The sequence below is a fragment of the Amblyraja radiata genome, chromosome 28 (assembly GCF_010909765.2).
Source record: "Amblyraja radiata isolate CabotCenter1 chromosome 28, sAmbRad1.1.pri, whole genome shotgun sequence".
Lineage (NCBI taxonomy): Eukaryota > Metazoa > Chordata > Chondrichthyes > Rajiformes > Rajidae > Amblyraja > Amblyraja radiata.
The window spans coordinates 16,421,374-16,445,690 of record NC_045983.1 but is presented as its reverse complement, the minus strand read 5'-3'; the positions used below and the strand labels follow the sequence as shown (position 1 = coordinate 16,445,690).

At 46.3% G+C, this 24,317-nt stretch overlaps 1 protein-coding gene across 3 annotated transcripts in view; it reads right to left on the bottom strand.

The window, feature by feature from the left end:
- The window catches only part of camkk1 (calcium/calmodulin dependent protein kinase kinase 1), a 125,413-nt gene that overhangs the window by 68,565 nt on the left and 32,531 nt on the right, over window positions 1–24,317 (bottom strand). For all 3 annotated transcript variants that reach the window (XM_033045922.1, XM_033045924.1, XM_033045923.1), the window contains one exon: window positions 1,532–2,065. In XM_033045922.1, coding sequence (XP_032901813.1) covers window positions 1,532–1,978 — 447 coding nt within the window. In that variant the 5' untranslated portion in view covers window positions 1,979–2,065. The remainder of the gene's footprint in view (window positions 1–1,531; window positions 2,066–24,317) is intronic.

The window sequence follows — 24,317 nt, the reverse complement described above, 5'->3', positions numbered from 1 at the left end:
GACACCTGCTTCAGTTATCCTTTCCATTATTTAAGTCTGTCTTTAGTTTAGAGATACAGTGTGGAAACGGTCCCTTCGGCCCACCAAATCCACGCTGACCATCATCGGTCACCCATACACTAGTTCTATGTCCTACACACTTGGAGCAATTTACAGCAGCCTACAAATCTGCATGTCTTTAGAATGTGGGATGAAACCGGAGCATCCGGAGAAAACCTAAGTTGTCACTGGGAAGGCGTACAAACTCTGCACAGTTAGCACCTGTGGTCAGGATTGAACCCGGGTTTCTGGCGCTGCAAGGCAGCAGCTCTCTGCTTCTTATGAAGTTGTAGCAGTGTCAATAACACATTCTGCTGCTGACTGATCCTGCAGTCCCTGGCAGAATGTGTTATCGACACTGCTAGTGGAAGCACAACCAGACAATTGTTAAGGGAGTGGCCGTGGTTCCCACAAATAGATAGATTGGTTCACACAAAATCAACAAAAGACCAGAATGTCAAACAACCATGGTTACAAACCTGCAACTGAAACGAACCACCAACGTTATAATCTGTTGATCATTTGCATGTAATTATCCACAACTATAGTGGATTGCCGCTGGCAGAAATAAATAGTTCTCGTCCTGCAGCAGGTAGTGCTCTTGGCATGATCCTCTCTGTATGTGGCACGGTGTATTGCCATCCGCAAGGACGGATATCAGACCTCAGGTACTGATTCGGGATGATCAGCCATGATGATATTGAATGGCAGTGCTGGCTCGACGGGCCGAATGGCCGACTCCTGCACCTATTTTCTATGTTTGTATGTTTCTACGTTCCTCCATTTAACCATTAAAAAAAGATACAAGGTGCTGGAGTAACTCGGCAGGTCAGGCAGCATCTCTGGAGAACATGGATAGAATTAGCTTCAGACTGGTGGTGGTAGGGCGGGGGTAGAATTGTCCAATTTAAGATAACTAATCTACTAGCCCCTTTCCCTTTAACCTCCCTCCCTCTTGTACACAGGGAATAACATCCCTGAGTTTGGCAACACTGTGCTCCAAACGGATTGGCACCAACATTAAATCACGGGCAGGAAACTATTGCACAATGGAATGAAGGGTTGATCTGTCTGTAGCACCAAACGTAGTCCAGAACTTAGCAATCACACTGTTGACCTATGTACAAAATGATCAAATTCTATCCATGACATTTAAAACAACCCCAAATGAACCAATTAAGATACACACAAAATAACTCAGCAGGACAGGCAGTATCTCTGGTGAGAACAAATGGGTGGCGTTCCGAGTCGAGACCCATCTTCAGAATATTATTCAATAACAATTATATCCCTAACTGCACCAGATCCCCCTTGAAGTTTAAAGACGGGAATATTTTGCCACCAACATCTCCTAACAGGTGATAAAATCTTTTGAGTCTCCTCCTCTTCCACTAATGTCAATAGCCAAAAATCTGCAACTAATTCCAAACAGCGGATGGTGTTTTATTTTGGATGCGAGCGGCTCAGGGTTTCAATTAGGGGATTAACTCACCTGGGAGTCACCCATATTGACCCGGCTGGAATCAGACGTTGGCCGCCTGCCTGACGACGGTGGTCCTGTTGCGTAGTGACCATAGCTGGGTAGGTCCCCACGGGCAGAGAGGCTGTTTCCGGAGGAACGTTCTTGCAGTGACAGCTTCCTGTTGGAGAGCTTGGGCCTCGGGCCTCCTTTCTTTGCCACGCTGCACGCGCTCCCGTGGGTGCTGGCAGAGTCCTCAGCGGGGTGACCCACTCCGTTTGTTTGAGCATCTTCTCCCTCCTTTGCTCGGCCCAGATCCTTGACTTCCGAGGGCTGCTTGCCACTGTCCATGTTGGCGGAAGCAGATTCCTCGGAGACCTGCACGGCAGCCACTTGCAGAGCCAGGTCTTCCTGCTGAGGATCTCCAGCGATGTCCGTCTCCATGCCCTTGCGCCCGCAGCTCCTTTCTGCCGCTGACATCACCACGTTTCTCGAACCCAGCAGATGGAAACCACTGCAAATCTCATGAGATTCTCTTTCTTAATAGATATCCCACGTCCTGAAGAGCTGAAATAAAGAAACAATTAGAATGGGAAATAAGGAATTTGGACAAGAACATATTAGAAACATCGAAACATAGAAAATAGGTGCAGGAGTAGGCCATTCGGCCTTCGAGCCAGCACCGCCATTCAATATGATCATGGCAGATCATCCAAAATCAGTACCCCCATTCCTGCTTTTACACCATATCCTTTGGTTCCTTTTGCCCTAAGAGCTAAATCTAACTCTCTCTTGAAACATCCAGTGAATTGGCCTCCACTGCCTTCTACAGATTCTCAACTGTCTGGGTTAAAAAAAAAATCCTCATCTCAGTCCTAAATGGCCTACCCTTTATTCTGAAACATTCTACAACATCTACCTAACTACAATCTACTTCAGGGAATTGTCATTATTTTATATAACACAGGAGGAGCTATTTGTAGCTTTTAAGTCTCTAGTTAAGTTAGTCCCACTACCTTTCTCTTTACCTAAAGGCTTCTACACTGGGGTGGTAAAGAAAGTGAATGATACATTTGCTTTCATTAGTAGAGGCATTTAATATAAGTTTACATTGTTTGTCTACTTACACCTCAATGAATCACGTGATGTTAGTCAATATTAAAAATACTAAATAAATGCACTTTTTTTTAGATGAAAGTTGAACTATGCTGAGTGGACATCCATTTCAAGACCAACTCACTTGAATCAGTCCTAAATTTAAAGATTAAAGATGCAGAGTTTAGTACATTTGCAGCAGAATATTTGTTAAGCCTGGCCCAGTGTTGAAATCTCAAAAGGGATTCCATGGGTTTGAAGAGCTAAATTAAGTAAGAGCTTTTAACTTTACACCCTGAAAAAAGTCATCAAGATATGGAATAACAGAAGAAAAACAGAGACACAAGGAACTGTAGATACAGGAAACTTGAGTAAAGTACAAGTACTGTAGTAACTCAGCAGAAATATAAAATAAATATATTGGGTCAAAGGGTCTGCTCCCATCAAAGACCTTTCCAGTTTTTCACACGGAAGTGCCAATGTCAGTAGCGACAGAGGATGCTGACTAAAACCCAATGTCTTAGGGCCGTTTTTCAAAGTTACTTTGAACCCAAGCTTTTCACAGCTAAATGGTTGCCCCCACCCCCACCACAAAGAGGTTCCCACTAGGTACCCAGTTAGAATGCTAAGAAGAATTCCAACCCCCAATGGCATCTCCACCTCCAGTGTTGCGTCAGGTGGAGGAGGCAAAGAGTTAAAATAGTCCGGAATATCACAGATCATTGCTTGCTGAACGGGCCGTACATACTACACCTCCCTCCTGATGCCAGCAGACATGTGGCCAGACAGAGAGGTTTCCCCAGCCAGATGTGCTGTCGTTATTTCTGATCGTTGAAGCTGCTGCCTTACTGTGATTTAACAGTCTGGTACCAATAATAAATACACATGCATTCAACCACACTCTTGCTGTTGCAAATTCAAGAGGTTCACATGAAATTTATGAGCAGTGCGACCCAGCCATACAGAAACATCATTTATTGAAGAAAAAAAATGTAATAATGCCATAATTAAAAACAACAATTCATTAGGCTTAATACCCAGAAGAATAGAATTCAAAAACTGTGAAAAGATGTTAAAATCCTGGTGAGCCCACACAGGGAGACTGACTGCAAAGAGCGAGTGAAATTGAACAATTAAGACAATCCATGATGATAATCAGTCATCACATACAGAAATGTTTGCTGAGAACCTTTCTGGAATGAAAGAAGCTTACACATTGAGGATTAAATGAGTTATTAGAAGGCAGGGAAAAGCATCCATGGACTGAATAATCGAAGCTCTGTGCACGCTCTGCTAATTGTAACAGCATCTTGCAGACGGAACAGCCCTGCTGCATCCAAATGGAAAGGAATATCTCCAGTATTACCGTCTAAATTGTGCTTGTGACAAAGATGAGAATACCTAGCAACTGTGACTCCAGCTAATTACAAGTGTTATCTGCTGACAGTAACTTTGCATTGCAATTTCTATCTGCACGGCGCTGTCAATGCCACGATAAATGCAACGTATTTCCTAAAGCCTTCGACGTGATATTGCCATGAAGAGATGAAGTCGGGAATTGCAAAGTATTCTAATGACCTTGAGTTTAAGATCTTACCGGGCTTATTCTCCAGCTGGTAGAATAATCAAACACACAAGATCTGTTAGCTCGTGAAGGCACTAATCAGTCTTCAGCTCCTCGCGTACAAATGGATTACAGTTCAATTAAAAACATCCTTTAAAATTTACCGCCGGCTGAATGTGCAGTAATGGTCTCTGCCTATTGAGAATAATCGCTGTTCTTCAGTGATCAGCCCCAAGAGAAATTAAGCTCAGTAACAATGTCATTTCCGATATATTTAAATGACGAGCATGCCCAAGTGAACCTTCTCTGTTTCATAGAACATAGAAACATAGAAGAATGGGTGCAGTAGGCCATTCGGCCCTTCGAGCCAGCACTGCCATTCAATATGATCATGGCTGATCATCTAAAATCAGTACCCCGTTCCTGCTTTTTCCCCATATCCCTTGATTCCTTTAGCCCTAAGAGTTAAATCTAACGCTCTCTTGGTCCAGTTCCTGCTGTGTCTTGTTGACACAAACCAAAAGCTTCCAATGCTCCTGCTATGCCCGTGGCTTTCATCCAATAGCACCACGTGCAGCCACCCCCGTGTCACACCTACCCTTAGAGGAGACAATGTCCCAGGTGCCTCAGGCCTGCTTGTGATGGGGAACTATAAGAATGCATGGTCCCCGGATTAGTTGCAACATTCAGTTCAGGCCCTGACTGAACTGTACCTTAACCCCAAATCTCCTGACTCTATTATGCAAAAGACAACTAAACTTCTCAGGCATGAAAGTCTGAATTTTCTTGCAAGATTTCCATCGTACTTGTACCTCACTGCGCTGTATATCAGTCTAAAAAAAGGGTCCTGACCCTAATCAAGAGATGTCCCGACCCGAAGCGTCACCTATCAGTGTTCTCCATAGATGCTGACTGGCCCACTGAGGTACTTCCAGCACTTTGTCTCTTTTTTTGTAAACCTGCATCTGCAGTTCCTTGATTCTCCTAAACATCCATCCATTTCCCTCCTGAGATGCCATCTGGCCTGTTGAGTTCTTTCAGCACTTCGTTTTTAGCTCAGGATTCCAGCTTCTGTGTTTTGGGGGAGTCCTCTCATACTCTACCCCCACTTTATTGTCCATTTGACTTGACTAAAGTTAACTTGACTTGAAGTTGAGGCAATTCCCGGCACCACCAGCCTCTGGAGATAAGGTTCCAGATCACCATGATGCTTTATGTGAAGATGCCATCTCTATTTTCGGTCCTTAATTGCCCAGTTCTAATTGTAAAACGGAGTCTCTTGCTTCCGGAGAGAATGGTCCTCAGACAGCATTTGCCATGAAAAATGTAGACAAGCATCATACATTCCTCATCACAAGAGGCCATCAGCTTACATTAGCTCCATCGTAAGGAGCATTATACTTACACTGACATTTCATTGGGAATTGGTCACAATGGGAGCGGGTACTGACTCCTAACTCCAGGGGTCTGTCTGGAGATTGGTTTGGTCGGGATTAGGGTGTTGAAGGTGGAGCAATGGTCTATAAATAGGAATCAGACATTCAATGTCAGTAATAATAATGAACTGCTGATACTGGTTTATACCAAAGATAGACACAAAAAGCTGGAGTAACTCAGCGGGTCAGGTTCAGCATCATGGAGAAAATAGGTGACGTTTCGGGTCGAGACACTTTTTTCAGACATCCAGGTGTATTCAGCCCTCTACCTGAAACATTGTGTTCGCCAGCAGACTTTGTGCTTCAGCGTCACATTCTTCAAAGTGCGCAGCCCGGATCTGAAAAGACGTGTTTGATGTGAGAGTGAATTCCACACATTGTGGTGCAATGCAAAATAATCTCCAGTCCAACAACTTCACCAGTCCGCCCGCCCGCCAGCACAGCCAGCAGCAGCACTGAGACAAAGCCCTTGACTGCTTTGACAGGGAGTGCAGCTGGGAGTGCCACAGTGCCGCCTGTGGGAGTTGCTTTCTTGGTTTTCTTGGTTTCTTGGTCCTCCAAAATATTCCAAATGGAATTTAAACTGGAGGTGGTACCCCATCTCCCCCCCCCCCCCCCCCCCCACACCTCTCTCCCCCTCCCCTCTCTGCTTGATGTTAGAGCTGCTGCCTCACAGCTCCAGAAGCGTGGATTCGATCCTGACCTCGGGCGCCGTCCGTGTGGAGTTTGCTCGTTTTCCTTGTGACTCTGTGGATCTTCCCCAGGTGACGCAGCAGTAGAGTTGCTGCCTTACAGCGCCAGAGCCCCAGGTTCGATCCTGCCCACGGGTGCTGTCTGTATGGAGTTTGTACCTTCACCCTGTGACCTGCCTGCGTTGTCTCCGGGATCTCCTGTTTCCTCGCACACTCTAAAAGATGCACAGGCTTGTAGGTTAATTGGCTCGGTATAATTGTAAATTGTCCATAGTGAGTGTAGGATAGTGTTAATGTGCGGCGATCGCTGGTCAGCACAGACTTGATGGGCCTGTTTCCGCGCTGTATCTCCAAACTAAACAAAGGTGCTCCAGTTTACTACCACATCACAAGGACTTGCAAGCTGGTAGCTTAATTGGCCGCTGTAACTTGTCCCTGGTGGTAGGTAAGTGATGTAATTTTTCTGGGAAGTTGATGGGAAGTTGGGGCCCAAAGGATTCGTTTCCAGACTAGGCGACTCCGTTATTCTATGGCACAGCTGCAGCTCCTGATTACCTTGCTCCACGAACCCATTGCTATTAGTTAAAAAAAACAGCATGGAAACAGGCCCTTCAGCCCACCAAGTCAGTGCCGACCGACGATCACCTGTACACTGGTTCTATCCTACACACTAGGGACAATTTGCAGAAGCCAATGAACCTATAAACCAGCAGATCTTTGAAGTGTGGTAGGGAACCAGAGCTCAGAGAAAACCTGTGTGGTCGCAGGAAGAATGCGGAAACCACACAGACAGCACCCGTGGTCGGGATCGAAGCTGGGTCTCTGGCACTGTAAGGCAGCAGGATCTACTGCTGCGCCACCATGCTGCCTCTTTATCAGCAAACACTGCTTCCCCTTCACTGTGGTTGATGGAGCCCTCACCCAGTTCTCCATACTTTTGTCCATACTTCCACTCTCTTCCCACCTCCCCACAGACAGAACAGAGGTAGGGTTCCCTTACTCCTTACCTTTCACCCCACCTTGGGCAGCAGAACCAGCCATATGGATCTGGGGCAGATAGATTTGGAGCAATGGCTCCGAGTGGCACACGTGGCAAGTTGGGCAGTCACCCATCCCAGGGGCACGATGCTGAGTGCTGTCTCAGAGCAAGTAGTCGCACAGACCTCCACAACTCGGAACCGTTTTTCCACCATACAATTTAATGTGCTTGAACTCATTCACTGTCCCACACACACTGTGGAACGTCCCCCTCATCATGAGCCCATGGCCTACTCTGTTGTTAGGCTGATAATGGATTTCTCCAGCAGACACGAAAATTATCTTAATTATGCCTGTGCGAGTTGAACTACTGTCAAGGAATACAGCTGATTATTTCCTTGCTACATTTTAATAACATTAAGGTTACAAGTAAAAACATGAAGGCCTTTGAAATTATTGACTTATCTTTCAGTTTTACAGTTCTGGTGAGATATTGAAGAAAAATAAAGGAAAACAGTTGAAATGCACAAGGGTGAGGAGTTACCTCAAAATAAATTTGCATTTTAAAATGAGTTTCTATTAAAAAAAATGATGTAAGAACATCAATGTAGATCCATCTTTCATGCACATTTATAAGCTTTTTAAATTAATATGTCAAGATTTGCAAATTATCAGATGCAATTTGCAACCTATCATTTGACAATATAAGCAGAATGCTGCCACGATTAGAGGGTTTCTAATCGTAAATTTCGATTTTACTTTTGTGAGTTTTCATTTCACTAACAATTAAAAAGAGATTTTGGAACCATCCTCTGTCTTAAAATAAGATTTTGAGTAGGAACAGCAAAACACAGGGTCTTAAGCTGATTTTATTTCTTGGACATTAAATATTCATAAAGCAGAATAATTCAGCAATGGGATAGATTGCTTCACTTCTGCACAAGTTTATGCCGAGACTTGCTCAAAGGTCCTACCTCGGTGTTAATGCCAAGAATGTTAGAAGCCTTGAAGCTAATAGGGGCAACTATCACAACATGTGAATGAGAATCAGGCAAGCTACAGCTGCCTAAAGCATGTTTGTTCAAAATAAGCTACAATATATTAAAGAAAACTAACCAAGCGAGTTATGATCGTATCTCCCCTTCAATCTGCTAACCATGGCGTAAAATGCATCTTAAGGTATCCATTACATCACATGGCTTTGCTTGTAGACCAAAGGGACTGCAGAAGCTGAAATCTTGAGCCAATAATTAGATAGATAACGTTTCAGGTCAGGACCTTCTTCATCCGTCAGAAGAAGAGACACAACCCAAAATATCAATAGTCGATATATAATAATAATAATAATAATACATTTTATTTTTGGGCGCCTTTCAAAAATCTCAAGGACACCTTACAGAGATTAACAAGAATAATAAAACATATAATCGGAATAAAATAAATAATAAAGACATCACCAAAACACAAATTAAAAACAGAATTCAATCGAAAGACAAATAATCAAAAACACAATGTGAAGAGAGAGCAGCGGCAGCTAAAGCGCGCCAGCGTCCACTCTCCCTTCCGACAGCCATCTTGGACACAGACTAACATGTTTACTTACACACAAAAAAATCATCCCCCCACAATGGTTACCACTGTGGGGGAAGGCACAATGCCCAGTCCCCATCCCCAGCTCACCCAAAGTCAGGCCTATTGAGGCCACCGCTATTGCCTCTACGGAGGCCCGATGTTCCTGGCCGTTCTCACCGGGTGCTGTTGCCCCGGCGTCGGGAGAGTCCTCACAGCGGCTGGGCCACCTGGAACGGCCGCTTCCTGACTGGGGACCGCGGCTTCCGAAGCCGACAAGGCCGCGCCGGTTTGGAGCTCCCAGGCTCCCGATGTTAAAGTCGGCGCCGCCCGCTCCGCTCTGCCCGGAGGTGTTGATCTCGGCGGTCACAGCTCACCAGAGCTCCAGCGCGTCGATCCAGCACGGCGACCCAGGCAAGGCATTACCCGCACCGCTCCGCGATAGCGCTCCAGCGCTGTGCCGCCACCGAAGCCAAGGTGCTGGGCGGTCCCCGCCAGGAATCGGCGCTCCACGCCCGCTGGTAGGCCACGAGGACGGGTCGACGGGGCAGCCCGAAGAAAAAGCTGCCTCACCGACCAGGTAGGGACCTAGAAGTATAATTACCTCCTTCCCCCCACATTAAAAAGTCCATTCTCCAACAGACAAAGGACAGGACTTACTAAAAACTCAACAAAAAAAAGTGAGTTAAACGGACGGCTGCTGGTTAGCAGCAGTTCCCCAAGATTGAACGTGGCAGATATATCTCCAGATACTCCCTGTCCTGCTGAGATCATCCAGCAGTCAGTTCTTTTGCTTGTTAGCCAATGTTGTCAACAAGTGTGAAATTCAAGGTTTCAAGGTCAGTTTATCGTCACATGTACCAATTAAGGTACAGTGAAATTTGAATTATCATACAGACGTACTAAGTGAAAAGCACCAAGACACACAGCCACATAAAATAAAATTTGTCCAAGCTCCCGCAGCCGGAGATCCGAAGCCCTCGCATGCAATGCAGTGCTGGAGGAAACTTGCCTCCAGGACAAACTTCCAGGCTAATATATTCCAGTGCATCTTGACCTCGCTGTCATCGTCCGTCCAGCGGCGCCAATCAGTGGAAGTCATCACTTGTCGCAATAGATGATGGTGGTAGCAGAATTAGCTCAGGTTACTTCCAGTTTCCAGCCCCGCGACATGGATGCTTGTGCTATGGGCACATTCCAGTGCTGTTGTCCCTTGTATTCTGGTCTTACTTTCAAGTTTGCTTAAGCAGTACATTTAAAATATAATAAGCGTGATTAACAAAAGACTAGCAATAAAAGACAAAAATACTAAACAAAAAAGTTCAAAAGGGAGGTTTTTGCTTTCAAACGGGGTGGGAGGGGAGGCTTACACTGCAAGAAATGAAAAGTTATTAAAGTTCAGGGATGCACCATCCAGGCAGCTGACCAAGCCTGTGTAGGGTTTAACTTGCCCATGAGCAGTAATGAGGTCTCAGCTTGACCATGGGTTTTAGACAGAGTCGGTGTGGTGCAGGGTGATGAACCCAACTATACAGCTGTCAAAAAGGAACTGCAAATGCTGGAATATCGAAGGTACACAAAATTGCTGGGGAAACTCAGTGGGTGCAGCAGCATCTATGGAGCGAAGGAAATAGGCGACGTTTTGGGCCGAAACCCTTCTTCAGACTATACAGCTGTCATTTCACTTCACATGCAAGCACCTACACACACACTTTCACACACACACACTCTTTTCCTCTTACACACACACAGTTTCTCTCTCACACACATCCACACACATAAGAGCCAAAGAAGGCTGAGTCACCTTTCTCTGGAATAGTTAAGGACAAGGGATGATCTCATAGAGGAAGCTTGGGAGAGTAGGTGTGAAGTTGTTTCCACTTGTGGGGGAGTTGAAGACCAAGAGTCATCAATAAAAGCCTGGCACGAATAAATGCAATAGAGATTTCAGGAAAAACTGTCTATATTCAGTGAAGAGAATATGGAATTCCCTCCCACGTGTGGTGGTTGAAGTGAACAGGCTGGATATAATAAGCAGGGGAAATTTGTAAGAGAGAAAGGCATGAAAAAATGTATTGAGGGAAAATGTGATAATTAGAGCAGTAGGAAGCACATTTGGACCATAAACCAGCATGGTCTCACCCGGTGAATGGCCTGACCGAACTGAGTCATTGTACACAATTCAACACAGACACGCAGACGCTCACTGGAACTTTACCCGGACACAAACACACATGCGTAAACACGCACGCACTCACGTACAGATTGGTGTGTGTGTATGCACAAACATGCACATTCATCATACATGCACTATACATGTGACCATGCATGCACAAACGCACATTCACTCACGGCTGAACACACCACCTCTCTTTGTCACTCACACAAACATATTTGGGATTAAAAATTAAGCTCTCGAGTCCAAACAGACTCTTTCCATTGAGTTTGTCGCCTTGGTTCCTTGGTCCCACAAATAATGTAACAAACATCATCAGGACGATCTTAAGACAAAGAAAAGTTCAGGAAAGGAAAATAAATAAACTTTGGATATAACTGTTTTTGATGAGGTATAGGAGACAGGATTGAATGTGTAAATGAAGTAGACTCGATGGGCCAAATGGCCTAATTCTACTCCTATAACTTGTGACTGCAAACCAGCTGGCCAGGATAGGCCTGAAGGGCGAATGTGGAGAGAAGCTGACTGCACCCATTTGCCGATCAACCCACCTCACCTATGTCCACCTATCGCTTGCCAGGCTTTGCCCCACCAGCGCATCTCTTTTCCAACTTCCTTCCCCTTCCTCCATCAGTCTGAAAGGGAGTCCTGACCCGAAAGGACATCTGTCTATCCCGGCCACAGATGCTGCCTGTGCCGCTGAGTTCCTCCAGCACGTTGTTTCTTGATCAAGGCAATGGCTGCAGACTTCTTAATGTTGAAATAGAACAAAATAGAAGGTATCATCCCCACTAAATATCAAGTAACAAGTAACAAGTAACAAGTAGCCTTTATTGTCATTCAGACCTTGCGGTCTGAACGAAATGTTGTTGCCTTGCAGTCCTACTTATAGTAAAAATGACAAAACACACAATAAACACAAATTAACATCCACCACAGTGAGTTCATCAGGCACCTCATCACTGTGGTGGAAGGCAAAAGTCTTAAGTCTTTGTCTCATCCCTTCTTATTCTCCCTCTGCGCCGAGGCCGCTGCCGCTGTCCCAGCCGCCGCTGTCGTCCACTGGGCCCGCGGTCGGGTCGAGTGGCCGCTGCCGCCGGAAATTGCCCCAGCTCCGAGTTCCGTTCGCTGCTGTCCCAGCTCCGAGGCCAGGTCGCCGCTGCCGCTGCTCCAGCTCCGATGCCGTGTGGCCGCTGCCACTGCCCCCGCTCCGAGGCCAGGCCGCCGCTGTCGCTGTCCCCGCTCCGAGGCCAGGTCGCCGCTGCCGTCGCCCCAACTCCGAGGCCAGGCGGCCGCTGCCGCTGCCACTGCCGCTGCCGCCGCCGTCCCAGCCGCTGCCACCGCCGTCCCAGCTCTGATGCCGGGCGGTTGCTGCCGTTGTCCCAGCTCCGAGGCCAGGCCACCGCTGTCGCTTCCGCTGCCGCTGCCGTTGTCCCAGCTCCAAGTTCTGGTCGCCGTTGCCGCTGCCGCTGCCCCAGCTCCGAGGCCGCCAGCTCCGCCATTAGGCCTCGGCGCAGGCGGAGACGGGGGATACGACAAAAGAAGTCGCATCCCCTGAAGGAAGAGACCAAAAACGTGTTCCCCCCCACCCCCACCCCCCCCCCCCCACATACACAACATAATAAACCAAAAATCAACTAAACAGGACAAAAGAACAACACAAAAAAAGAAAAAAAAACAGACAGACTGCAGGCGAGCCGCAGCTGCTATGGCAGCGCCGCCATCTTTAGCGCTTTTAGTGCATCAGACGAGCAGTGTGACAACACAAGAGTCAGCAGAGCGGTTTAATAGGAGTGGTGGGGAAACGGAGCTGGAGCTCGTCAGCGTACAATGTGTAGCTCGGCTCTGTGTCGGGATGGTACCTCCCTGTGATCGGAGAAGGCTGCGGGAAAGCCTCGAAATGACACCCTGGTAACACAGACTTGGGTGTGAATGATAATGTGGGCATAATCAAGTTTCAGGTGCCATCCACCCACAGCAAGCAGAACTGGTTTAGCAATTTTACTCAATGTTTAGTTTAGATTAGTTTAATTTAATTCAGTTTAGTTTATTGCCACGTGCACCAAGGTGCAGTGAAAAGTTTTTGTTGCAAGTTATACAGACAGCAGAAAGAGAATACATGTTTACAATCGATCCATTTACAGTGTGTAGATACATGATAAGGGAATAACATTTAGTGCAAGGTGAAGCCAGCGAAGTCCGATCAAGGATAGTCTGAGGGTCACAAAAGAGGTAGATAGTAGTTCAGGACTGCTTACGAATTGTTGGTGGGATGATTTGGTTGCCTGATAATAGCTTGGAAGAAACTGTCCATGAATGTGAATGTGTGTTTTTGCACCTCTATACCTCTTGACCTGACGAGAGAGGGGGAGAAGAGGGAGTGGTCAGCGTGCGACTCGTCCTTGATTATGCTGCTGGCCTTGCCGAGGAAGCGTGAGATATAAATTGAGTCAATAGAAGAGAGGTTGGTTTGTGTGATGGGTCTGGGCTGCGTCCATAATTCACTGCAATTTCTTGCGGTCTTGGATGGAGCTGTTCCCAAACCAAGCTGTGATGCATCTTGATAAAATGTTTTCTATGGTGCATCTGTAGAAGTTGGTGAGAGTTGTAGGGGACATGCCGAACTTCCTAAGCCTTCGAAGGAAGTAGAGGCGTTGATGTGCTGTGGGTTTGGTGTATGCAGCGGATACTTATTTGGGCTTTTTGTAAACACAGATCTCCGCTCAGTAAATGATCCCTTCACTCAGCCACTCCGCCATCATGCCAGAGGGATTGAACCCAAAATGGGCAAAACATTTGCAGGAATGTGCAGGGTCAGGAGGCTGGGAACCATACTGAAGTCAAGTCGCCCACTACCATCCTACTGACATGGCCACATCTGCGGTTGTGCCAAGAACCGGGGGAAGTGAAGTTGTGCGGGAGGGAGGGAGGGAGGGAGGGAGGGCAGTGTGAAGGTTCAGATGGAAAGTGAGGGCTGTAAAAGGACGGTGGAAAGGCCACTGTGAAGATGTGCCAGCAAGCAGCATTATTGTCAAATAATGTAGCAGGCAAGGGGATCTTTCTACCTCATGGACTCAATCGACAGCAATAATATGCGAATGTTCCTAGAAAATTATTTGAACATAAATAATTTAACAAAATAAAACGTTCACAGTCAAATTAAGATTTGCCCACATATTGCAAATTCTTGACTGGCTACTATTAACCTGTTTTTGTCCATATTCTTTTACATTATTAGGACCAATAACATCCAATAGAAATCAATGGCAGACCGCAATGTCGCTATGGCAACTGCTCAAGTCACAGGCACTGTATTCATAGTAAAACACCTTACACGTAATGGAGGACTGTAAACTCTGGAATCTTGAGCGAAGATTTTATTTAATTATTCACTTTCAAGGTGGTGGTGCTCCTGGCAAAGCCATTATGTATTGGCAATCGCTAATTGTTCTTGAGATGTCGGTGCTGAGCCGGCGGGGGTGGCGGGGGGTGGGGGAGCGCCGAGATCTGGCGGGGAGAGGGAAGGGAGGGGAGGGGGTACCTGCTGCCACGTGCGGCGGCAGGCGGTGGATAGGACTGTTCGGGTACTTTGTAACATTGTCGGCGGCAGGCACGTGTCGACACTTGTGTAGTGCCTGGGTTGCATGCAAAACAAAACATTTTGCCGTACCTAGGTATCCTCGGTGCATGTGACACTAAAGTATCATTCATTCACCTTTGATAACCATTCATTGAAGACCCTCTAGTGAAGGCACTGCTGTTAGGAAGGGAGTTCCAGGATTTAAATCCAGCATAGATATTGGCTACACATTTCCAATATACATTTTCATTGATTATTACGGGTTGATTAGTAAGGGGAGAAGACAGGAGAATGGGTTCAGGAGGGAGAGACAGGTCAGCCATGAGTGAATGATGGAGAAGATTTTGAATTCTACTCCTGCCTCTTATGATCTTATGAGGTCAGAATGGTGAGCACCCTCTGGGGTGCAGGGGGTGATGGTATTCCATTGAACTGTCCTTTTTGGTGGGAGAGGTTGTGAGATTGGGAGTTGCTGTCAGAGCCTCCAGGCATGTACTGCAGTGTATTTTACAGCTGGGATTCTATCCTTCTGCCAACAAATCCAACAAGGGCCCTAATCAGAAACACTATCAGTCCATTCCCTTTACAGATGCTCATGATTCGCAACACACAATATATTTTTGCTTTACTTCAATGTATGTGGAATATTGTGAGGGAGACACATCAGACATTTGCTTGTCAATCACCTTTATCAATCTATAACCAAAAAGACATAAAGTGCATGCTGTACCTTCAGAGGTTGTTGAATGATTAGTTTAGAGATACAGCATGGAAACAGGCCCTTCAGCCCACCGAGCCCACCACAACCATAGATCACCCATTCACACTAGTTCTATTATCACATTGCCTACAAACTGGAGGGGCGGGGGTTTAACAGAGGTCAATTAACCTAAAAAACTGCACGTCTTTGGGAAGTGGGAGGAACCCGGTGAACCCGCAGGAAACCCAGGCGGTTAGAGGGGGAACGTGCAAACTCCACACAGGCAGCACTCGTGGTCAGAATCGATCCCATTGTCAGACATTTCTTCACTCACAGGGTGGAGAATCTTTTGTATTCACTGCTGCCGACCCTATTGAGGTCTAAGCCACTAACCACATACAAAGCTGAGATCAAGAATTTTTAGGTATTTAGGGAATCAAAGGATATGGGGTTAGTGCAGGAATATAATGTGGAGGTGAAAGATCAGCCATGACCTTAGTGAGGCGTGGGAGAGGGCGGCAGATGTGAGGAGCCAATTGGACAGCTCCTGCTGCTACTTTGTGACATATGAAACTGCAGATGCCAGAATCATGAGCAAAGTACAAAGTGCTGGAGGAACTCGGGCAATAAGGCATTACCTGTGGAGGGAACGAATTGAAGAAGGTTCCTAACAAGAAACACCATCAGTCCATTCCGTCTACAGATGCTGCCTGACCCGTTGAGATTCTCCAACACTTGGTGTTTTGCTCGTACTTCCATTTATTATTCATGTACACGGATAATTCACATGGTTTGCATATGCATTGATGCATGCACACGCACACACACACACACACACACACACACACACACACACACACACACACACACACACACACACACATACATGCAAAGGCATTGAAATAGTAGGCAGAAAGCAAAAGTGACAGGATAACTGCAATATGTTTTATGGCTGTTCAAAGTTCTACGACAGCTGACCACTCTTTGCTCAGTGCCACTTTAATTATTCATAGACCGCAGACAAGAATTGGCTTTCTGTCTTCTAACCTCTTACAGTCTCTGCGCTGTGTGGGTCAACAAAATGAAAAACAGATGGATGGAGGCACGATAAGCGAATGGATGAGTGAGGATACTGGCAGAGGTTGGAGCCTTTCGGTACCGGCACTTCATTCTCCTGTTGCGCTGCAACTGGCAGGTGAGATTTTGCAAAGATCAAATTACCTCTTTTTTATCAAGATATTTTGCTGGCTGAAGCTTTTCAGTCATAAATTTCCATGGAATTAGCACAGATTTACTGCCAGCCTATCTGACAATGTTTACAGATTTTGTTGCTAATTGGTTTCTACATCCTGTCCCAGGGTGGCGGCACATTATGTTGGAATACAACAAATCAAAGTGAACTGGCTTGTATTTACTTAAAGTAATACGTTGGAAGTGTGGCAGCTCTCGCAAGGAAAGTAATGGGGCAGGGCCAATTTGGACGTAGCAACTCAGAACCCTTTGGCTGGCCTGAAACCATTCATCTCCAGACTGCGAAGAGGGATCTCTGGTCCAGGGCTCATTCCAAACTCTTCAAGGTCCCAACAACTTTCATAAATTATCAGAAACTCTGGATCAACTCTACAGTTTTGTTTAGGTTAAAGATACGTAATGGAAACTGGCTCTTTGGCCAACCAAGTCAATGCCGACCATCGATCACCCGTTCACACAAGTTCTATGTTGCTCCACTTTCCCATCAACTTCTACTGGAAGCTATTATACAATTCACTAGACGTAATTTTACAGAGGGCCAACTAACCTACAAACCCGGGATGTGGGAAGGGGCCAGAGCATCTGGAGGTAACCCACTCGATCACAGGGAGAAAGTGCAAATTCCCCACAGACAGCACCCGAGGTCAGAATTGAATTTGGGACTCTGGTGCTGTGAGGCAACAATTCTACCAGCTATGGAATTTTGCCATTTTTGAGTTTGCAGTCATATTGGATGAGAATTAATAAATTACTACCAATTTGCTCCTATTGGCAATGAATGAACACCACTGAACACCAACTTTTGAACGACTGAACAATAGATTCATTTGACTCTTTCGATTCTTAGTCATTCAAATGAAAAATTGTGGAATATTAAAAAGGACACAAAGTGCTGGAGTCACTCAGCAGGTCAGGCCACATCTCTGGAGAACATGGAAAAAAGACGTATTGGATCGGGACCCTTCTTCACACTGACTTACTCCAGTACAAACAGATTTTGTTAGTTGAATGCTATTCCCAAATAAATTGGCCCCCAAAATCAGAAATGATCATGGGATACTTAAAATGCATTCAATTCATTAAACAAGATATTCACACTAAAATTTTAACGAAACCAAAAGATGTGATTTGAGTCCAGTATCAGAAATCTGCGCCAAGAACATAATTAACAGTTACCGCAGATGCGCTAATTTAATTCTGACAGATATTTTCTCAACTAACTACTGTAAATGTATTTACAAATTATCTTTTATTTTGGAGTCAAGTGAGAGTAAAGTGGTTGTCAGTTATTATACAATTTATGCTTCTTTATCATCTGATTAGGTTTAACTACTACAAATGAAATAACAGAGTCAAGAGTGATTGAGGTACAACTGCAAGGCTGTTAAATTCTATTGTGTGACACGATTTTCGAGAAAGTTCTGCCAATGCAAATGGAAATGTATTCATCATGGAGTGAGATGTGACTTGGCTACCCAATGCTGTTCCAACACGATCGGCACACATCAAATTGCATCATTCTTCACACAATTATGCTTTTGAAAACTGGTGGGCAAGTTAGAGCATACAGGGTTCAGAGAAGATTTACGAGGATGTTGCCAGGACTAGAGGGTCAGAGCTATAGGGAGATGTTGAGTAGGTTGGTTGCACAGGAAGATGAGGGGTGATCTTATGGAGGTGTATAGAATCATGAGAGGAATAGATCGGGTAGATGTACAGAGTCTCTTGCCCAGAGTAGTTGAATCGAGGACCCAAGGACATAGGTTTAAGGTGAAAGGAAAAAAAGAGGGGTAATTGGGGGGTAACTTTTTCACACAAAGGGTGGTGGGTGTACGGAACAAGCTGCTAGAGGGGGTAGTTGAGGTTGGGACTATCCCAACATTTAAGAAACAGTTAGACAGGTACATGGATAGGACAGGTTTGGAGGGATATGGACCAAGTGCAGGCAAGTGGGACTAGTGTAGCTGGGACATGTTGGCCAATGTGGGCAAGTTGGGCTGAAGAGCCTGTTTCCACACTGTATGACTCTATACAGTCTAAGGAATGGCCATGGTTGGGCTGCTGGCACACATCTAGACTGCAATCCCTCTAAGGTCAGCACCTTGATCAACCTTTCGTCCTTCACTTCTGCCCTCACCCCTCCCACTCAAACTAATCTCCACCCTGATTCAGTGACTGCCCTGGCCCCAAAGTCAGTCCAGATGCTAAAATCCACAGTGAAATGCACAATTGTTAAATTCCCATTAGACCTGAGAGAAAATGATTTATTTCAATTCCTCAAAGCTTGGAACATTTTGCAAGCTGTTGTAAACTAGATTGCTGAACAAGCTGGAAAAATAAATTCAACAGTTACTTCTAATGGAAATTGGATAAATAGAAGAATATCCCAGATAGAGGGGAATGGGGCTTTAAGGCTGATGGGTTGGCTCTCTTAAATGTATTTCTAAAGATAAATATATCCCTGCATCTGCAACATTTCTATAACTCTGCATTCCCTACATATCTATGTGCCTATCTAAAAGCCATTTAAATGCCACTATCATATTTGCCTCCACCACCATCCCTGGCAGAGCGTTCATCAGACTGACCAGTCAAAAGAAGGGTCCAGACATGAAACATTATCTTTCCATTCCCTTAACAGAGCTGCCTGACCCGCTGTATTAATCCCGCACTTTGTGTTAAGGCATCAGTACTGCCTCTATTTTGAGACCCTTTGCTGAATCCTCCAACCAAAGTCAATTTTCCTTGTGAACACTGATGAAAGGACCTCACCATAGCGTCCACCACCGATTGCCAATGTTGTCACTAATAGGCTCTATTCTTTGATAGAAACATAGAAAATAGGTGCAGGAGGAGTAGGCCATTCAACTCTTCGAGCCAGCACCGTCATTCAATATGATCATGGCTGATCATCCAAAATCAGTACCCCGTTCCTGCATTTTCCCCATATCCCTTGATTCCATTAGCCCAAAGAGTTATTTCCATAGCTTTTCTTACATCCTTAATAAAATTATTTTAAATTGCCCTGGATTTAATAGTCCTGTTAGCCAGAGATATTCAGTGACCCCTCCTTATCGCATCTGACTCCATCACCTCCTCTGACAGCGAGCTCCAGAAATCAACCATCCTGTGTAAAAAATTGCACCTTGGATCCCCATTAAAACTTCTTCTTTTCACCTTAAAACTACACCCTCTTGTTTTTGATACTCTAATCATGGGGAAAAGATTTCAACTATGTACCCGATCTATGCATCTTATAAACGTATGCATTTTTATTCGGTCACCCCTCAGCTTCCTTCAGTCTAGGGAAAAGAACCCCAGCATATTCAATCTCATCCTTTAACTAACGTCCTCTAATCTGGACAACATCCGAGTGAATCACCTCCATACTTTCTCCAGCATAACCAGAGTGACACGATCAAAACTGCACACAACACTCCAAGGGGCAGCATGGTAGCGCAGCGGTAGAGTTGCTGCCTTGCAGTGCGTACAGCGCCAGAGGCCCGGGTTCCATTCCGACTACAGGTGCCATCTATATGGAGTTTATACGTTCTCCCCGTGATCGTGTGGGTTTTCACGGAGCTCTTCGGTTTCCTCCCACACGCCAATAACGTACTGGATTGTAGGTTAATTGGTTTGGTATAAAAATGTAAATCGTCCCTAGTGTGTGTAGGATAGTGTAAGTGTGCGGGGATCACTGGTCGGCGTGGATTCGGTGGGCTGCTGTTTCCGCGCTGTATCTCTAAACTAAAGTGCAGCCCAACCAGTGTTTTGAAATGTTGCGACATCACATCCCAACTTTTCGATTCACCTTTGTTCGACCTCCCAAAATGCATCATCTTGCGCTTGTTGGGATTAAAATCAATCCACCAACACTGCTCCCAGCTTTTCAGCTAATCTATATCTTGCTGTATCCTGTGACAACCTTGTTATCCAAAACAGCACCAATTTTCATTTCATCTGCACACGTACTTATCATACCTCCTACTCCCATCAACGTCCTCCACATTTTATCACTCATTTAATTAGGCACAAGCCACAGTGGCTAATTAACCTACCAACCCCGAACATGTGTGGGATGTGGGAGGAAACTGGAGCACCAGGAGAGAAGACGCAAAAGCCCACACAGAGAGCACCGTTGTTGTACCACAGCCCTGCTGTCTCCCTGGAGCCTCCTCCCAGCACCGAGGGACATCAACGTCACAATGTTCGCAAAATTCACTTTTGTCTTCAGAGCCCTAGCACAACCCTTGGTCGTTTGTGGAGAAGTGTGTTTGGCGATCCTGGATTCGAACCACATGCACGAAGATTACAACAATGAAATTCATCCTTGCTGCAGCTTAAAATGCAAGAACAACAAACAAATATACAGTCAATTATCAACTGTTCAAGGAGAACCAGACCATGATAGTGCAAGTGAAAATATGGAGAGCAATAGTGTTGATGGCAACAAAGTGGTGCAGCGATGGAGTTGCTGCCTTACTGCGCCAGAGACCCAGGTTCCATCCTGACCTCAGGTGCCGTCTATACCGAGTTTGTATATTCTCCCTGTCACCGCATGGGTTTCCTCCGCGTTCTCAGGATTCCTCCCACATTCCAAAGACGTGCGGGTTTGTAGGTTAATTGGCCTGTAAGTTATTCCTAGTATGCAGGATAGAACCAGTGTATGTGTGTTCGTGGTTGGCACAGCCTCGGTGGGCCGAAGGGCCTCTTTCCACCCTGTATCTCTAAAGCTAAAAATCAAATACTAAAACCAAAACTTTAATAGTGCAAAGTCCATAGTAGATTGGTGCTGAGGGAGGGTTGTGGTTAGGGTTGTACAATGAGGTCCAAGAGTTTGATGGTTGATGGGAAGGTGCTGTTCTTGATCCTGGAGGCCATGGTTCTCAGACTGTTACACCTGCTTCCTGGTGGTAGCAACAAGAAGAAAGCCAGAACCCGGAATAACTCCTTTAACCAGAGCTTGGGGAGGGTGGGGCTGGGCCTCATTAACCACAGCAAGGGCCATTGCCTTTAACCAGAGTGTAAGGTGGCTCATTTAAGAGGCAATTCCGTTTGGTCAAGCTGGAGGTGGAGAGGAAGGGTCTGTTGGGAGATGCTCCATCAGGGCTCGGCCGGGGCCTCGTGGATAGAAGCCTGGGTCGGGCGAAGCGACTGACATAGCCCGCGGCTGGAGCCCAGGTCGGCACCACGGAGGCGTAAAGTGGGACGTCGACAGGGGTCAGGCATCGGCGGCGGCAGCGTGTGAAGCCTCGCGACGATGGGGCCTCAGCGGTGGTGAAGCCTCGTGGCGGCGGCGATTCCTCGTGGATCGATCCGCGGTCAATGGACGGTGAGAGCGTGGAGGACCGCCGTGAGGGGAGAGGGAAAGGACAATGGAGGACCCGGCATGGGGGAACTGTTGGGGGAGGGATAAAAGGGGGAATCGGCCTGCTTTGTAATCGCCGTAGGTGGCTGCTGTTTGTATACATTGTGTATGCAAGCAAAGAACCTCACTGTGCTTAGTCACATGTGACAATAAAGTATTCCTATTATCACTGTAGAGGGTGGTTCCTTACAATAGTGTGGTGAGGGAGAGGGAGAGGACTCATTTAAATAGAGCAAAAACTCCTGAAAGCACAGCATGAGTTGGCTAGTGGTCTGGGTTTCCGACCTACAGCCACAGCTGAGCAACTCAATCAGTTAACATCTTTTAAAAATAAATAGAACAGCAGCATCCTGTTATGTTACCATACCAACCAGACTTTAAAAAGTAAGTTTGAAAAGCACTGTTCCAGTGCCTCATTCAGCTTCCAATGTATCGCCCATTGCGCAGGGCAATAACTTCCAACTCCCATGGCAGTAAATAGCAGCCCTTATGATCTTTGCCACATATCAGCCAGCCTCAGCGAAGACCCTATTCCGTGTGTCACAGCTGTGGACCACTGGTGTGGCTTTTACTAGCTATTACATAAATAGGATATAAAGAAAGCAGATCCCTTAACAAGAGCAAGAGGTGACACGTTTACCTGGAACCCACAGTATGCTATTAACCTTTCCAAGGAGCTGTCCCTTTATTTACTTTAGTTTAGTTTAGAGATACAGCGCGGAAACAGGCCCTTCGGCCCACCAAGTCTGCACTGACCAGCAATCCCTGCACATTAATACTTTCCTTCACACATTAGGGATAATTTACACTTATGGCCAATTTATAGAAGGTGACAATGGAGGACCCGGCATGGGGGAACTGTTGGGGGAGGGATAAATTTTTAGGGATCTTTAGGACAAACCTGAAGATGAACATCGTCTTCACATAGTAAGCTTTGCTAATGTAGAATGAGCTCATCTGCCCTCTCAGTAACTCTCTCTAATCTATTTGTCATTGTTTTATGGCCCTTTGGCTCCGTCTACCATGGAACCAAGACATGATGAGCATCAGGACACTTGCCCAAACCTCAAAGTTTCAGATGAGGCTGAGAACGACTTCTACTTTCATCTCAAGAAAACTGGCATTTATCCTAAAGGGAAACAACTGATTCTCTCAACAACTTCAGCCCCAGTATCGTAAATGACAATATCCTCTGGAAGGGCATGATTGGCAAAGAAGAGGTCGGCCTCCTGACCACAAGCGAGCAATGCATTCTTGACTAAATCAACCCTCTTCATCAAAAGTTGAGTTCCCCGCAAAGACTCTGATCCAGGCATATTGGCAAATGTTATATTATATCACTGGCCAAGTGTGAGATGCTGCTTCACCAATTGGCATTGATGTCGGACTGACCACTTGGTAATCTGGCCTGGTATCTCCTTGCTGGCAACAGAAGCACTGTCTCAACAAAATCCCATGAGAGGTCTCAAGAATCCCATCAAGGAAACTCGTTGTGAAAAACCAGATACACACAATACACAATACACACAATACAATTTATTTGTCACTTGAACCTCATAGAGGCTCAAATGAAATGTTGTTCCTGCAGTCATACACACAAGAAAAAAAAGACCCAAGACACAACACAATTTACACAGACATCCATCACAGCGCATCTCCTCCTCACTGTGATGGAAGGCAAAAAAAATTATCTCTCCCCTGCACTCCCCATTCCCCTCCTGATGTCAGAGTCAAAGCCCCCGGCGGGCGATGGCAGTTGTCCCGCGGCCATTAAAGCCACGCCGGGCGATGCAAGGCCACGCTCCGGGTCTTGTTGTTGGAGCCCCCGGCGGGCTCTAGCAAAGTCCCGCAGCCGTTGAAGCCGCGCCGGGCGGTGATGTAAGGCCCCGCTCCAGGTCATCCTCGACCCCGCGACTCGGGCGGGTGAAGTCGCCGTTGCAGAAGCCTCGAAAAGCGGTCTCCCACCAGGGACCCGCGGGCTCCCGATATTACTGTCTGCCAGACCTGCGGTAAGCCTCCGAATCTCCGGAGGTCGGGTCACAGCAGCGCGCCACCACCGCTCCTCCTGCTCCGGACTCGGCCAGCTCCATGATGGTGAGTAGCTCCGCAGCTCCGTGACTGGAGCCCCAGGACGTTCCTGCTGGAGGCCGCTCCACGTTGCAGCCCCAACGACAACGGAGACCCGACGGGGAAAAGGTCGGGTTCTCCGTGCAGGGGAAAGATTTTAAAAGTTTCCCCCCCCACCTCCGCCCCCCCCCCCCCCACACACACACACACACACACATACCCCATCAAAAAAATAATAAAAACTACATTAAAACGGGACAAAAAAAACCCAAAATAACAAAAAGACAAACGGACTGCAGAGGCCGCTGCGACGTGAGTGATGGCCCTCTAATCAGTAGAAGCC